Below are 18440 nucleotides of genomic sequence, written 5' to 3' on the forward strand. Positions count from 1 at the left end.
CCCTGTACCCTGACACACACATACTGCCTTTGCAGGCTGAGTGTCTTGGTGCAGAACTAAACAGGGAGTCGACATGGCACACATCCCTGTGTGCCATGCCCACAACACATACTGTCCTGGCATACCTCAGTCACCCCTCTAGCTGGGTGCCCTATGCCAATGGTGTGGGCACAGGTTCATGATCCCTGTGCCCTTACAGTACCCAGGTCCATTCCTGGGCACTGTAAGTGCAGTGCTGCCATTAAGAGTATATGGTGCTGGGAGGTCGTCAACACGAACTCCACAGCACCATGAAGGCAACACTGAAGACTGCGAAGTTTGGTATCAAACTTCTCAGCACAGTAAACCCACACTGATGCCAGTGAGGGATTTACTGTAACATGCATGACAGAGGGCATCTTAGAGATGCCCCCTGAACCTAACCTACACTCCACGTCCTGTCTGAGGGACTGCCTAGGCTGCCACAGAGCAGACATGTTGCTGGACCCCTGGGTAGAGAGCCATCCGCTCTCCTGGGCCTGCAACAATGCACATCCTGGGCGAGGTGCTAGGTCTCCTCCCCCAGGATGGGCAGGGGAAGCTTCAAAAGGCATGCCGCCTTTGTGAGCTTCTCCAGGCCACTTGCTGTACTCAGCAACTGGCCCCCACCAGTTCTGACCCCCTCTTTGGCGGGAAGATTGGCGGGAAAAGCTAAGTGAGGAAAGGGGGTGTGCCAGCCTCTGCCAAACCCACCTATCAGGTGGGGGAGGTGAGGTGAAGCACATACCTGGGCTCTAGCCATCTTGAAGATGGGGAGCCCTGCCCAATCAGGATTAGGCTGCTGCCTGTCTCCCACAGGAGAGTGGCAGGATAGGGGGTGTAGCAACCCCAGGGAAGGGACCCATTGGTCCCTGCCCTTTACCTACCTGTAACGCCCCTAAATTTAGTATTTAGGGGCACCCTGAACCTTCCTTCCTCAGATCCAGATTTTGAAACATGAAAGAAGAACAAGGAACAAGAAGACCTGCCGTGCTGCTTCTAACAAGAGGAAGACACCAACTGATTTGGCCCCAGCCCTACCGGCCTGTCGACCCTCGAACCCGCTCCTGCTAAACCCCGGCATCTCCAGTGGTCAGCAACCTCAAAAACCCCGGAGGACCGGACTGCCTTGTGACTAACTACCTGGGATTCCCACGAGCAGTGGTACTGCTCAAAGCGAGTAACTGACCCCTGGCATCAGCCAGGAACCGCAAACCTGCACACACTGCACCCGCCAAGCCTGGCCTGTGCTGGAGTGGACAAAGACCACAAGGACGTCACCCGGCGACTGTGACCCCGAATCCAGCACCCAAGGACCCACCTCGACACTCCTGATGACACCTGCAGCCTCAGAACCAGGGACCCCTCCAATCACAACCACCAGAGGGTAAGATTTCCCGACGCCAAAAGGCACCCCTGCACCCGGCGCCCTGCAGCCCCCAGTGCCCAACTCCTGGGTGCCTACCTATCCTCCAACTACCCAACTTACCTCTCGAAGTGGTGGTCGCACCTGAAGAAACTTCGTCCCTGAGCTTGCAGCCTTTGTTCGTTCTTGAGCTTCTCCATTGAAATCCACTGAGCGCCCGACGGCTCAAAAGCAGCGCCCGACAGCTCAAAAGCACCCTGCACCCAGCCGCCCGAGTGCCCCTGGCAGTGCAACCTCTACTCTAATCTACTTCCCAATTTGCCCTGAGCAAGTGACCAGGAGCCCAGCTCCCACAGCCGCGTGGACTGCTAGCCAGCAGCCACCAACCAAAGGCCCCCTGCCTCCCATAGGATAACATTGGGCCTAACTCACTCTGCACCCGGCTGCCCCTGCGCCGCTGAGGGTGTAACAACTGTACTTACCTGACCCTAAGAGACCCCTGAGTCTATGCCCAGAACTTAACTCTGCCAGTCGAGTACTTACCCAAAAGCCGATAACTCACTTTTCTTCCATAGGGTAACATTGACTGGTTTCACTTGGAAATTCTTCCAAGTGTCGAATTTCGAAACTTTAAAATATTCATCTAAAATCAGCCGAAAAACGAAAACGAATTTACTCACCTGCTATCACGAGAGTTCCCAGTGCTGGATCTTGGTGCCCAGCACTGACCCTGAAAAGTAATTACAACCGTACTGTAGGAAGGTGGATATCTGACTATGGTTACCCCCAAATTTTTGCCTAGTGTCTAGCTGGTTTTTCGACTTAGTAGGCCTGAGATCCTGCCATTCAGGGTCTCAGCCTGTCTGCTCTCTCTGTAAATTGACACTATGCACCCTAGGTGCATAACCAATTGGAAGTGGATCACCCTGTGAGCCCCTGTACCAGTGTACACTAGGTACCCAGGGCATTGGTGTATCTAAGGCCTGCCAGGGGCTGAAGCATGTATTATGCCACCCCAGGCTTGGCCTAACAAATTTGACACAACTGGCTGATCACTCAGCTGGGGTAAGTTGGTGTAACCACCTCTTACTTAGGTGTAGTATACCTATACCTAACCTTAAATGGGACACATGTTAACCTATCAGTCACTCCTATGGCAGGCCTTAACAATCCTGAAGGCAGAGTGCTTGGTTCCATGTGAGATGGTGCTCTGGCATGAGCTGAGCCTGTCTGCAGGGGTCGGAACAACTTTCTTCTACTGTTTCCAGATATCGTCATACCATATACTCTTAAGTGCATTATGAACCTCGCGGTTAAATGCTATCTTTGGTTTGGCTTTATCAAAACATGTCGAGTAAGGTGTCATACGAATTGGAATACTAACCCCTCGCCAATTCTGGCGACAGGGTTAGCATTCCACCCTTCTAGAGGGACACGACATGTACAGTACCTGAAACCCGGGTAAAATCAGACATAGCCTCAGCTCCACAAAATGGATGCTGCCACCACAGACACAAGTCTGCCCTCCTGCTGCTGGGAGTCCTTCCAGCTTGGGAGGTGTGGACAAAGGGTTTCCTGCCAGGGGAGGTGCGTGCACCACCCCAGACAGGATTTTGTGTATTGGTCAGGTAGGGCTTGAAAGGAATCAGACATGCCTGAGGCTCACAAGGAGCCTCGGTGCATATGCCAGTTCAATCCGGTCCTGGGGCACCTCAGCCCTGGACCTGGGACGAGAATCCGCTTAAAGGTAGGAGCTGTGTCCTAAGACTTCAGACATCCTGGAATCAACTTAACCACAAGAAGAAGACGGGAACTTCGACGCTCTGCTGCACAGAGGACTGAAGGAAATCTCCCCTATGGTCAGGGAGTGACCATCTTGCTAAACGCAAGCACCAACCAGCTATTGAACGTCTGCTTTGCCGCCGCCTCCTGCCGGAGCCCGAGCCCAGAGCCCGACAAGACCTGGACCTCCAGACCTCTCACAGCCCGATCCACAGTCCCTGCAAAGAAGGAACCCGTGGAGGCACCGAGACACGTGGAGCAAGCCATCTTGGAAGACCGACGACAAGCTGCAAGTGCAAGGCTCCCTCCAAGTTGTGCTTTGGGTCCTGAGAAGCCCAACCATCGAGCAGCATCTGCACCAAAGGTGAGCCCTCCAGCATCTCCACGATCTGCGTGGGGCCCCTCTGCACTTTGCATCTCGACGCGCCTGCCCGGTCCCTGGCCCGTTGGCTAGTGGCCATTTTGGCGACGAAACTTGAAACTAACAATGCTGGTCTGGTTGCTCCAGACTGGCCCTAGCTGCTCTCCAAAAGAGCAGCCCCTCTGACCTTGCTGGTCAGAACAATCAGCTTTCCTCTCTTTCCACGACTCCTGCCTTTGCCAAGGCTTGTTTACTTCTTTTGAGTCGCCGACACCGCCGACAGCGAGAGCCTGCGTGGGACAGCTCGTGAACCGACTCCTGGACGTCGTCGACCTTCAGGGACCACGTGGCTGCGGAGACAAGCTACCCTTCACCACCTGTTTGCACCCGACATCGCCTGGTACCTACCTGGTGCCACGCCGGTCACTGGCTAGTGACTGTGAACACTGTCCCCTCTGCTTTCAGGTCTTCTACAACTCCGATCCACTCTTGGATCCACCGCATCTCTTCTGGACCGACCGCCTGCAGCATCTTTGTCATCAGGCTCCATTGAATCGATAGAAGAAACCCGACGCACTTCGAGACCTATGCACCCGCTTCCTGTGGGTGAGGTAAAGCTGGCACTCCGGTGCCCAAGTGTAGAAAATCATCTCTAGTGTCTGTGTTTCAAATCTTAAGATCGTAGTCTATTCAGAAGACCCTTTCTGCAGTAACTTTCTAACTTTTACGCACCCATTGAAAGCCTATGGGAGCCCGCGTGTAACTTTCCTCACTGCACACGCGACCCGTGGACCTCCTGGTCACTAACTGAAGTTAGCTCCTTGTAGGCCCAGCGATTCTAGAGGCCCTAGGCCTTTTCACTTTCCTGTTCGTGGTACTTATACCACTATTTTAGTATATGGTTTGAGTGGCCACCAGGGCCCATCCATATAAAGTGCAACTTCTGTATATTATAACATTGTCTTGTTTAACGATTTGTGCTCCCGTGCTCATAAAGAGTCTAGGGGATACTTTGAGAAATAAATATATATATATTTTCAATATAGATCTGTGTGGTGTCCTTTCATGGGTATAAAGGGGGATTGCATTTGGTAAAACAGCCTGCTTAACACGCCTTAACGAGTTTAGCCTCAAAGACTGCTTAGCCTACGCTACCACTAGGGCAGCTAGTCCGAAAAGGTTGACTTACAACCACACCATAAGGGTTGCTTGGCATGGTACAAGGTGGTCACTTTAACTAGTGAACATCATATACCAGGCCAACTTCTCACACGTACTTACCTATAACTTGATTTTCCTTCTATAGGATAACATTGCCTGGTTTTCACCAGAAATTCTTTTAAGTGTCGATTTTGCAAACTTACAAATATTCGTTAAAAATCGCCTGTATAACAAAAACACATTCTTTCAACTGTTTACAGGAGATGCCCCAGTGCAGGATCCAGGATCCAACACTGAGTTAGAAAAAGTAACAATAACCCCACTCACCTGCTAAGTGAATTTCCTCCCATAGGATAACATTGGTGATTCTATGTGAAAAAGTTTCAAAGTGTCAACTTTTAAAATACAATAATATTCCTTACAAATCACTACTGTAACCAAAACGTATTTACTTACCTGTTTCCAGGAACTGTCCCAGGACTGAATCTGGGATCCAGTCCTGTGGTAAGAAAAGTAATCCAAAAAGTAATCAATTGCATTTAACTAGAAATTCCCATTGAGCTCAATGTATAATTGTGTTTGAAATTGTGTTGCCTATTGCAACAACTGTATCTATTACATTCAAAAGTCTATTGCCTATTGAAAGTATTTATCTAAAGCATCTCATTCTGAGAAAGTATATTTTGATACCTATTGTTGGTTCTAAAACAAAACAAGCATATATTTTTATATACAAACCATTGGCCTAGAGTTCAGTTCTTGAGTGTGTGAGACCGTTTGCTGACTGAGTGTGTACAACAAATGCTTTACACTGTCCTCTGATACTGCCTTACTGCTCGACCAAGCTACCACTTTAGAGAGTAAGGTTATATCTAACTTTAGCCTCTGCCAAACCTCTGGGGACTGTGGACTCTGTGCACACTGTACCTATTTGGGAACAGTATATACAGAGCCACTTTCTTACACAGACTCTCTGTGCCCATTCTGGGACCACGAGGATGACTCGGGCCCGGTTGTCCCCGATCTTCTTGAGAACTCTGGGGAGTATTGGTATGGGCACAAAGGCGTACAGGAGGCCTGAGCTCCATGTGAGAGGAGCAACATCTCAGAAAGAGAGCCGCCTTCAGAAACTCCAGCAAGCAGAATTGCTGACATTGCAAATTCTCATTGGTGGTGAACAGATTTAACCAAGGTTCTCCACAATGCTGAAAGAGACCTTGCACCACCTCCAGATAGAGACGCAATTCATGATCCGTTAGACATTTTCAGCTGAGTGTGTCTGCTCTGGCGTTCAGAGAACCCACCAGATGTTGAACCACCAGGGAAATGCCCTGCTGTTCCAGCCATGTCCAGAGATGAACGGCCTCTTGACAAAGGGTCCACAAGCCTACCCCACCATCCTTGTTGCAATACCACATGCCAGTGGTGCTACCTGTGAACACTTGCACTAGCCTTCCCTGGATGGAGGGTAGAAAGGCTTTCAATGCATTCGGATCACCCGGAGCTCCAGCAGGTTGATGTGGAGTCCGGAATCCGGCATAGACCATAGTCCTCTGATCTCCACCTCTTCCAGGTGTCGCCCCATCCCAAGAGTAATGCATCTGTCACTACTGACAGATCTGGCTGGGGTAGGGAGAACGGCCTGCTGCTGATCCAATCACAATTCTTAAGCCACCACTGAAGGTCCTTTGCAGTTTCCCTCCGATATCTGGACCATGTCGGACCCTGATCCTGCACCCACTAAAACTTTATGTCCCACTGCAGAGTCCATATACGCCAATGTGCATGTGTCACAAGCAGGATGCAGGAGGCCATGAGGCCCAGCAGCTTCAAAGTCCGTCTCACGGAAATCCAGGATAGAGGCTGAAATATCGGCATCTTAGCCCAGATATCCTGGACTTGCCTTCCGGGAGGATAGGCTTAAAGCTGTACCATGTCTAGAACAGCTCAGATGGAAGGAAACGCCTGAGAGGGAGCCATGTGTTACTTTGGTACATTGATAGTGAACCCCAATGAATTAAGGAAGTTAGCAGTAGTCTGGATGTGGGGGACGACAGCCTGTGGCGAGCCTGCTTTTAACGGGTAGTTGTTGAGATAGGGGAAGACTGGAACCCCTGATCTCCACAGATGAGCTGCAATCAATCAATCAATCAATCAATCAATCAATCAAAGCATTTGTATAGCGCGCTACTCACCCAGAGGGTCTCAAGGCGCTAGGGGAGGGGGGTCCGCTACTGCTCGAACAGCCAGGTCTTGAGCAGCTTCCTGAAGGCGAGGTGGTCCTGGGTAAGGCGGAGGTGGGTCGAGAGGGAGTTCCAGGTCTTGGCGGCGAGGTAGGAGAAGGACCTTCCTCCTGTGGTGGCTCTTCGGATGCGGGGGATGGCGGCGAGGGCGTGGCTGGTCGATCGAAGCTGGCGTTTGGGAGCGTAGAAGTTGAGGCGGTTGTTGAGGTATCCTGGGCCTTGGTTGTGTAGGGCTTTGTGTGCGTGGGTGAGGAGACGGAAGGTGATTCTCTTGTTGACCGGGAGCCAGTGCAGGTCTCTCAGATGTCCGGAGATGTGGTTGCGGCGGGGGATGTCCAGGATGAGTCGTGCTGAGGCGTTCTGCAACCACCCCCATCACCTTGGTAAACACTGGAGGGGCGCTGGTAAGGGCAAAATGGAGCACAGCGAACTGAAAATGCTCATGGGCCACCGAAAAACATAGGTGTTTGATGCTGCCGTTATTGTAAGGGTGGGTGTGCTTGGCTTATGCCCTGAAACCCCTTATGCGCAGTAGTGTTTGAGAAACTTCTTCTGCCAGCCACTCTTCGGACTAATGTTGATCCTCTCTGGAGGTTTCCCCTAAATTACAGGGCTCCCATTGATTTAGCAGTTTTATTATCCTTCTTCAGTTGTTAAAGGGTTTCATCCACTGAACTTCCTAACAGTTGTTCCCCATTGAAAGGCGTGTTGATTATATTGGCCTGTCCTTCTGGCTTGAAACCTGACACCCGCAGCCACGCATGACGTCTCAGTGTTGTTTCGACCATCTTTTGTCTACTTACAGTGTCTGCTGTGTCTAGTGCTGATTTCAATCAAGTATTTGCAATGTTTTCCTCCCTCTTCTGCCAGTGAAAGTGCCCTCTTATGATATCGTTCTGGCAGGTGCTTCATTAGCTCTGCCATCTCATCCCGGTGTTGGTATTGAGTTGACTACTCGCCATTGGGTTGCTGCACTTCTCTCAAATTTTCTCCCCACCATATCCGGCTTTTTCTTTCTTTATCCGGGATTGGTCCGGATGTCAATGGTATGTTTGCTCTTTTCCCGGCTCTAGTAGCAATGAGGGAGTCAGCAAGGGCTGTTCCCTTTATAAATAGAGGGTCTTTGGAAGAGTGTCTTTACTTTTTCTCTGCTCTCTGTGTTACTGCACTGCAAGTTGCAGGTTCCTTAAAGGCTTTACTACCTTGATTCACAATTCTTGGTAGCATTGGTAGGAACTGGTTTCTATTTTGACAAGGCAGCAATGTCTCCAGGAGGAAGCTGTGTTTTCTCCTCCTTTAGTTGCATTCCACATTTATCAGCCACTCTTTTTATTACAAGTCCATACATTGCCATATCATCCGGAGGCGAAGGCCTCGATGGATGTGTGTCAATCCCCTCCTTGGGGGAATCCGTTAGCGTCTTGCCACTGAGTCTCCAAATATTCTGATCCTTCCGTCTCCTGAAACATACCTATCGCCATGGTATCAGGATCATCTTCGTCAAAGAAGTATTCCTGTTCTTCTTCCTCCTCCTGTGGCTCTGGTGTCATAGGGGGTTCAAGTTATTCGACGTCTTTGTCAGTTGGCTCTTTTTCATGGAATTCTTTGGAGGGATCCAAAATTCTCGAAGGGATTCACCAAACTACCATTTCGGCTTTGGGGTGTCTCTACTTTCGCTTGATTTCGGCGGATCGGTCTGTGGCATTGTCGTCGATTTTCTTTTTGACGTCGAGGCTTCCTTCATCAGGATATCACTCATCCCGTTTTTTGGCACCTTTCGACCTCGTTCGTCTTTCGACATCAAAACCCCTCGACGTCATCTTTTCGGGTGTCCTTGCTATGGGACCTGAGGGGTTCTTTCGGGCTTGCTTGCCTTTGCTTGTCGAGATTTGACACTGAGGCAGCCTTCTGTGATTTAGAGTCTGATGTTCGAGACTCTCCCTCTGAATGTTTCTTTGGTGTTACCTGGGGTAGTTTCTCTTTGTGCTTGCGCTGTTCCTTCTCACGTCCATGATTCTTGTTTCGGCGTCCAAGATTTCCCCTTCTGCCCCTTTGGCAATGTTATCCTCGTCATTGCTTGACAAATCTAGGTCGCTTAGCGATGGAGCCCGCTTCTGCCCCAGCATGGCATAGCGTGCCTGCCTCTGCTTGTCCCTTGCCCTCAGAGTCTTTTGCTTGAAGTCCGCACAGGCCTCACAGTCTTCGCTCTTGTGGTTGAGTGAAAGACAGTGGTTACACACCTGATGGTTGTCTTTTTGTGCGAATTTATGGTAGCATTTTGGGCAGAATTGGAATGGTGTCTGCTCCATATCCCTCAGAACAGGAGGCCCCCAGTCCGTTCATTCTCTGGTTCGCCCTCGATGTTTAAAATCTAATTATTCTTATTCAGTACCTCTTTTGGCTGAACTTCCTTGCCGTTTCCTCGATGAAACTTTCTTCAAAACGTCTTCTTTCCATAGATGGGAGAGCCTTCAGCTAAGCTTCCAGGCCCAACGGCAGAAATAAAGAATCTGAAGATGGCGACATGTGAAAGCTTCTGGGAAGGGCATATGACATCAGGAGAGGCTGGATTAGAAACCAAATGGTGGGTTTGTCGATGACCAACAACAACAAACAAAACAAAAGAAAGAAAGAAGGACAACTAGTACACCGGAGAACGCTGGCCCCAACCACTAGATGGCAGAATAATGCACAGCATGTGAATCCCAAAAAGATTAACGATGCAAAATAAATGTTAAAATGTATTAAATGTTAATTTGAGCGAGTCAATTCAGAAGTAAATATTCCCCTTCACCAACAAACTGTAGATCAGGGACTCTCAATGGAAAACCCACTGGCCACGTGCAGTCATCTACCATTACCTGTGGCTCTCTGTTGCACAGCAGCACTGGACTGCTGTTTACTGAACTGAGTATGGTCAGATAGATAGAAGGATGTCAAACAAAGGCCACTCACTTACTTACACGTTAACTGTAGTAAAAATAAAGGAACTATTGGATGTGTCCTGCACTAATTACCTTTAGGAACATATGTTCCTTTATGTTTGGAGACACTAAGAAACAACACCTTGACCACCTATAGGAAGGGACATGGACCAGCAAGACATGGGCCCTAGTCCAACAGGGGGCTGTATTAAAACCTCAACATTAGGCACACTGAATTAATAGCAAGGCTGGGGACCTGTGACACAATTCATGTAAGCCTTTGCACTGTCTGGAAAAAGAAAAATATTATTTTGTAACAGCTAGAATCTTTTTCACAAGTAAGATATGCGTGAAGTTTGCCATTTTACGCAGCTTCATTGTCATGATAATATAAAAACATTCTGTCTTTAAAGATAATAGTTTAGGACTAATTGGGTCATCCGGGTATTTAAATAATCAGGGACTGGTCATTTTAACTAACTCCAGTTTAATCAATCATATATAAATAAACCTGGTCGAGTCCTCATCAGAGAATATGTTTATTTAAAATTATTTTGTCCTAAGTGTTCACTTTATGCTTTGTGAATGTTTAGAAATTCTCAAACAATGACAGATAAAGGAACAGAGGAATATAAAGGACATGATCTGCCCATGATGAAGTAAGTTTGTGAAGCAAAAGTACAAAGGCTGCAAACCAGGACTAAGGACTATAATTTTCCAAGTACTCTGCATTTCAGTGAGTGGATTATGAGACTAGGGGTTGTTTCAAGGGGCTGGGATTAAACCATGTCTTCTGCCTCAATGGTTCCAATCTTGCTTACTACACAACAACTGAAGTCAGAGGGGTTTTTCCCACGATGGCGAGGCTCAGGCACTACTCTCACCTAAGAAAGGCCACTATGATGGGGAATCTACCCAGCTGTTTAATACACAGCGCACAAACAGCATTTTTCGGTAAAGTGGCAAAGCCAGGACTCAACCTGAAGTCTCCTAACGCGATGGCTAAACATTTCCACTGGTCCACGTCTAGCGGTGGCGGCTGGGTGTTTGTGTTTGCACAACTTGTTGGGTGTCCTGTTTAAGGTATTTTGTTAATAGCTACTGACTACTTTCACTGAACCAGTTTCTAAGCACTGTCAGCGTTTCACAGATAAGCGAGATATTACTGGTTCATTCAATTCAAGTTCCGTCCTTTGTGTACTTAACTCGCCAAAGGGAGGGACAGCATGCAGAGAAGTCTCGAGGGGCTGGTAGAGGAATAACTCCAATACAGCATAACGCATTATTGTCAAATCCAATTCTCTTCTGGACACTGAACCCATCGTTTAGAGAAGGGGAGTACGGGATGAAACGCTCAAATAACTCAATGACTCTCAGTCAACGCCACACATGCTTCACTCCTACTAAGCCCACATAACCCATGACCCAAACCCTTCTGACATCAATGAGGTCCTTGAGCATACCGCAGACTATACTTTTTGACCACTGAGTACCCAGGCTCTAGATCAGAGGTCTTCAATCTGTGGGGAACGACCCCAGGGGGGCCGTGGAGTCATGGGGAGCGGGGTGCACATTCCTCAGCCTCTTCAGCTGAAGTGTCTTTCAGGGACTCTCCTGTGCTGTAAAACCGAAGCCTGGCAGACAGCTAAACAAGCCTTTCTGCCAGTGTGCTGCTTGCCTGAAAGAAATGCAAATGTGCACAACGACCCAATCAGCAATTGTGAAGGGAAATCTGCAAATGTAAAGGATGCTTGGGAGCCGGTACAGGCTTTAATTGATCGAATCACTTGAAGCTTCTTTTTGAGTGGTAGAGCAAAGAGTTAACAACTGAGCTGTGAAGTGTGTGCTTTTAATTGTCATTGTATTACATAGCACTTACTATCCCTGTGGAGGTGTTGAGAACAGATCTGCAAATAAAAAATAGCATTACGTACGCTCTGGGTATTACTAAAATCTATATTTTGGAAGAATCGTTTTATTGAAAAACATTTTGCGCATTTTGTAGTAGCACATCTTATACTGTGTGTAATGCAAGTAAAAAATAATGACTTACATATTCACAGTGCTTTCTGTCACAGGCTGTAACACCGTAGCACTAAAAAATACACAGGTCACTATTCCTCACTGTACCAAACAAGATTTAATTCTCTAGCTCTATGGTTGCACACAGGCCTCTGCAGTGCATTAAATAAAAGCGGTTTCATAATGTACTACAGTGCATTTCTTTCTCAGTGACATATAACAACTTTTTATATTCATTTTTCACTTAAGCTGCCTGTCTGACGGTAAAAGACCTAATAAACGTACAGAAGATTCTGTTTTTAGCCACATCTTTGACCCGCCCCATGTCCAGACTCTCAAGGTCCTCTAGCCCCCTCCAAACATGACTGAAGTTAACAATAGAAGCAAACTAATATAATCAGGAGTCAGTTTTTGCTAAAACAGAAGCTTCAGTTTTCATAATGTTAAAAATAATAAACCGGTTTAGAAAAAACAGTATGAAAGAAGATTACAGGACCACTTCTTCCCCTGGAATTAAAGAAAGCATCCTAGTTGGACCTTGCAGTTCATCATTAATGATTATAAATGGTATGTTTTAATTATGATGAATGATATTCAGCTGTCTCCAGATCCATGCAGCTGTAAAAGCCAAGCCAACAACATCCCATGAAATATAGTATGGTTCTCCTCGGATGCCTTGCACTAAAGTTGCAGCCCATGCATTGCAGCCATTATACCCAGGCCCACTGGAAATATGAGATTGTTTGGCCGCGGCGATTTTAACATAATTATAGATTTGCCACATAATCCATCATCTGCTGCATCATCTGCTGATTTTAACCCCCCCAAAAATATATTCATTACTCGAGTCTAACGGTTTAAACGTAACGAAAAAGCAGCGGCATGTGTTGCCGCGCAGTAGAAGGTCCTTTGCAAAGCTGGACTGGTCACTTTTTCGTTGCTTATTGCTCTAGTTGGGTGTTAAATTGATACTGAGGTGCAACCACAGGTACGCACATCACATCAGTACAGAAAGGTTGTTATCATCTGAATACGTTTTATCAAATTATGTTTTGTGACAAATAAAGGACCATTGTGCATTTTTAGGTAATTCTTTTTGGAGACTTTTTTTTTTTTTTTTTTTTAACTGTGTGGTAAGCCTCTGACACCGAACCACAGTCACCCACAAACTTTTGGTTTTGTAAACCCTAATCTAATATTATTTCCCCACTGTAAAAATGATTTGCTGTGGGATTGGAGGTGTTTATGGTTGTCGCTAGTCGTCAATGATGAGGAGTACCAGGTTCTAGAACATTTTGTCAGAGGATGTCCTCACACCTAAAAAATATTTGAAGACGTCTGCTCTAGATGGTAATACCATTTTATCCGAGGATTGCCAAAGGAACCACGAATGTGATGTATACACTGCCCAGCTAAAACATTAACTTAACCCACAGACTATAAAGGAAATTTTTTATTTCACCAAGACAGTGTAAAAGTAAATACAATATTTATCAAAAGAGTAGAAGTGAAGGTTGTTTTGACCTTCATACTGCAAGTAAGAATGTACTCAAGCCCTTCCTTAGGGCAAACCGCCCAGTCCCTACCTTGTTGGTCTGTCTGTTCTTCTCAGCTTTACTATCGCTGCTCGAAGTGCTGATAGCTCCAGGTGAGGCCCGCCCCCTTGATCGCCGTTCCTCTCTCGGTCCAGGGCTTTCCTTCTTCCTCCCACTCCTCATCGACATCTCAAGTTGGATGAAATGAAGAAATTTGATATTTAACAACTTTCCTCACATTTTTTATTAATTAGATGCCTATTTGTTCGGTTGGCTGGCTCCCTTATGCCACTTGTGACATTAGGTCCTTGTCGTTATTTATCAACCTTTTCTTAAACTTGTACCGTTAGTTACCGTTTATTTCGACCTTTGTGTCATCAGTTATCTGTATTCATACTTGTCTTGTTAGTTACCCATATTTCTTCACACTTTTTGTTACTTACGCTTTCCTCCTACTTGGGTCTTTAAGTACCTCCTTTCTCTCTCACCCGTCTTGTTAGTTACCTTCCACACATCTCACGTGTTTAGTTAGTGACCATCCTTTCCTCATACTTGTGTCTTTAGTTACCTCTATGCTCACCCTCATTTCCTCAATCACCTCCCTTTCCTCATACAGATCTCATTAGTTACCGCCATGTGTCCACCCCCTCTCAACCACTTACCACTTTTCTTACATCTTGTGTCATTAGTTACCTCCCTTTGTGCACACTAGGATCACAAGGTACCCATCTTCCTCACTTGTTTCATAAGATTAACCAATTTCCTCATACAGATTGCCAGTTACTTCATGTTCCTGAGGTCGGTCCATGGTTCTCACTTTTCCCACACTTACATTGTCAACTTTACCAGATACTTCTTTTGTTGCTTCACTTTGCTCACACTTGTGATTGGTTACCTCAATTTTGCCTACACTTGTGGAATTAGTTACCCGCATTCCCATAATCAGCTACCCCACTTTTTTGACTCCTTTAGCTTAAGTTAAATAACATTTCTCAGGCTTCTATCATATGTACCCAACATCCTTCCCTCCTATCCTCTTCTCCCACTAACCAGGCAATGCTACCACTAATTAAAGATTATTTTACTCATATACCTATCCAACCAAACCCCAAAAACACCTGATAGTACAAATGACGGTGTAGAAGCTAAATGATACTTTCAAACATAAGACGATCTAATTATCTTACCTTTAAGTCACAAATGCTTGGATAAATTATGTTGACTTTGATATTTCATTGAACTAGTCATGGATGTTTACTTGTACAACTACAACTATTGTAGATGATCACTGAACTTACATATGGGTTCTGCTGCTACACTTTGCCAGTATTCATTATAATTATGATACTGCTCTATGCCATATTAATTGTGGATGGTTTATTTATAATTAGTCAAACTTAAAACATTGTTACAAATAAATAATGCTTTTCTCCAAAATATTGAATCTGGTGGTTGTAGCTCTGTGTGACTCAAACATGATGGTCTTGTTAGTTTTATAAATTTCGCACAAATGTCATTTTTGGTGTTTTATAAGCTTAACTGCGCTGCAAATGATTAAAAAAATCTATTTCATCTCCATCAACAATGTGCATAACGTATAGGAGTCGTTCTAATCAAATGACAATAGTGATTTCAAATCCTTTTATCTGACATTGCTCATGCCGTCACTAGTAGGCCTACTTTAGTCACACTTTTGCTGTTAACTCTTTTCTCAAATCAAATACTTCAGATTACCATCACAGGTACACAATTGCTCATATATCCCTTACTATTTACTGCATACATGTTAAACAGCTGATCTTTACCTCACACATCAATGCATAGTTGCCTCATATCTTTCCCCATTTCTCACATTTCCATCATTAGAAAAATAGAGAAATTACATCTCTTCTCACATAGCTGTCTAGCTACTTCACTATACATTACAGATGACATATTTTTAGGGATTTTTCAGGAAATTGTTTAAGTGACTATAATTGATGTTCTGCACAGGATTCCAATCAGCACTTGGGAAGGGAAGTACAGTTTTTCACCATACATGGTATTTATTAATTGGAAAAAGGAATTTATGATTATAATACAGGTCAATACACATAAGAATAGAGCTTCTACTCCATTGCACGTGACCAGAGCCATCATTCTTGCATGGTTAATGATTGGGAGTGCGAGCAATGTCTGGGTTGAGAAAAAGCTAATTTCCAATTTAAAACGTGGTAGACCAAATATTTTATTCTTGATTGGTAATCAGCATGTTGCTCACTAAATGCCGGAACCCTGGTGGCAACGTTCAGAATAAGGAAGTTTAAAATCATCCTTGATTTTGGTTTATTGCCAGTTTCATTCATAACACTCTTGCATGTTCATCTTTCCACAAAGAATTTATGAATGATTTATTGTTTGCAGAGAAGATAGTAGGTATGTTTATAAGCAGGTCTGCAAAAATTCATTTCTGGAGCAATCATTTTGATGGATTCTCTTCTTTCTATCGCAGGAAGCAGAGCTCACACTTTTCAAGGACACATTTTAATTCTTCCAAAATATTCACCATGTCTAATTTGGCTCTTGTTTGAACATTCACTTGATATCTGTAAACGGTTTAGTGCCCCTTGAAGGCCTCTAGTACTTGGCACAAAGGAGAAGCACTGGATATCCAGAGGAAAATGATTTATGTATACTTTTTAGTATTGATCATAAGACTATCTATTGCTGGGTTATGTAAGTACATCCTGACACACATGCTGACAAGAGGGCTTTCAGTGAAGTTGTGATCTGTTCGAGAAAGGAGTTCTAATGGGATGAATAAAAGAAGGGGATGAAGAGAAATATTCAACCAAGGACCCCCTTGCAATGATAAATAAGCACACAGAGGGGACGTTTCAAACGTGTCAGCTATCAGAGAGAGGTATACTCTTCAAGCTTGAATTTTAATAATTTTCGGAAATGAGGATCAAAGGCAAAACCTTATTCAAATGAAGTACGAAAACATCCAGGACATATGGTCAAAAGACTTTTCTGCATCCAATACCATTTGGCCAGCAGCTGCGACACTAGCTGAAGTTGCTTCAATAATGTTGCTGATAATTCCTTGGCAGTGGGAAATACGCTGCTCTCCAGGGACCACCATACACCTTTCTGGAGAAGGACAGGCTCGCAGACAGAGCAGAGACACCCTAACCTTTTGGTGCCCCATTGAGTGCAGGAATCCAGGCGCCAAGGGGGCACCACCACTGGCTCAGCCCAATCAAGATGGCACTTGTGGTGGGATAGCTGTGCCTCAGTGCTGAAGAGGAAGGCACAAGTGATGATGGAGGTCTTGGTTTCCTGGCCAATCGAATGATGGGGCAGGACAGAGCTGTGCTGAGAAGGGACCTAGTGGCGAGACCGGCGTTCACCCCTGCTTCAGGTGAGAGGGGAGGTTTTGCATGCCCTCAGAGGGTTAGCGAGCGGTGCAGGGATGTGGAAGACGCTTGGGGGCCAGTGGCCTACCAAAAAGACAGGGCAGTAGACGACCCTGGATGGTGTGCCTACTCTGAACCTCAGGATGGGCCAGTGAAGATGGACCGAAGCACGAGGCTCTAGACATTGGTTACCAGTGTTTCGGTCTCTCATCCAATAGGGTACACAGCCTTTTGCACCACCCTGGAAGTATTTCTTTAATATCAATAATTTTAAGAGGTCTTTCTAACCTGCTGGCTTCACTAACAGGGTTTTGTTCTCTCAAACACAGACATGGGTCTTTTACTTTGTCGTTTTTACATTTACAATTTATATTTGTATGCTTCTTTGGTATTATTTACCAGATTTCCTATGAGACCTTTTCTCTGGGTCCTAGGATAGTCAGGGGCTAATGAGTAACATCTGAGGTGTGTACTTTCATTTACCACTGGTGATCCAGGGACTGATGCACTATTGTATTTCAACAGGATCACCAAATTTATCCTTTTATATACTTCACTCTGCCAGGTTAGCTTGGTCAAGCAGCCCTTATTTACTCAAGGCGGTGGAAGATGGCTGGGAAAAGAACATCAAAAAAAGCCTTCATACTACAAAATGCCCATTTAGTATTGTTTTTAAACATAGTAGGTCTGTATCTTCATATAGCTATAATAGAATCATTCTATCTCCTTACATGCCAAGTTATGACTTAAAAAGGTTTATAGCCCATGCTCAGCAAGGTGCTCTAATACAAATAACATTGAGACATTTCAAAAATATTATTCCATGAGATGGGGACTAAGAGACTTCAGTAATCTCTAGAATCCTTTGAGACCCAGTTCTTTTAAGTGATGATGGAGGTCTTGGTTTCCTGGCCAATCGAATGATGGGGCAGGACAGAGCTGTTCGCCCCTGCTTTAGGTGAGAGGGGAGGTTTTGCATGCCCTCAGAGGGTTAGCGAGCGGTGCAGGGATGTGAAAGACGCTTGGGGGCCAGTGGCCTACCAAAAAGACAGGGCAGTAAACGACCCTGGATGGTGTGCCTACTCTGAACCTCAGGATGGGCCAGTGAAGAAGGACCGAAGCACGAGGCTCTAGACATTGGTTACCAGTGTTTCTGTTTCTCATCCAATAGGGTAGACAGCCTTTTGCACCACCCTGGAAGTAGCTACTAGAAGAAGGACCATGGTGGATACTACAACCGTGAAATACAGGTCAGTCACCTCCAGGGACTGCATTAATTACATCCATCACACCAGGAACCCACATCAGTGCCTAGAATTGATACCCCAAATCAATGATTTAATATCACAACACAACCATGATTAGGTCATCCAATGAGTGGAGAGAGGTCACACATCAAACTATTGAATCTTAATGACATAACAGGATAACTGATATGCTGTCCTGTCAGAGAATACTACAGACCATGGTGACCCCCGCCATTTAGGTATAAGCTGAGGACACATACACATTTCGCATCCTGTACACAGTGGGATCTTGAGTATGCTATCACTGTACCAGCACACAGTCAGAAAAAGTGGCATGAATACATCTCTTAAAATGGGGTTAATATGCTGACTGATACAATAAC

General features: G+C 45.6%; 1 protein-coding gene across 5 annotated transcripts in view; it reads right to left on the reverse strand.

The window, feature by feature from the left end:
- The window catches only part of ATN1 (atrophin 1), a 206966-nt gene that overhangs the window by 130671 nt on the left and 57855 nt on the right, over nucleotides 1–18440 (reverse strand). For all 5 annotated transcript variants that reach the window (XR_014966892.1, XR_014966893.1, XR_014966891.1 and 2 more), the window contains exon 3: nucleotides 13464–13601. Coding sequence is in view for 2 of the 5 variants with exons in the window: in XM_085619841.1 (XP_085475967.1) it covers nucleotides 13464–13601 (138 nt within the window). In the remaining 3 variants the exon portion in view is untranslated. The remainder of the gene's footprint in view (nucleotides 1–13463; nucleotides 13602–18440) is intronic.

The sequence above is a fragment of the Triturus cristatus genome, chromosome 7 (genome assembly GCF_964204655.1).
Source record: "Triturus cristatus chromosome 7, aTriCri1.1, whole genome shotgun sequence".
In the NCBI taxonomy this organism is placed as follows: Eukaryota; Metazoa; Chordata; class Amphibia; order Caudata; family Salamandridae; genus Triturus; species Triturus cristatus.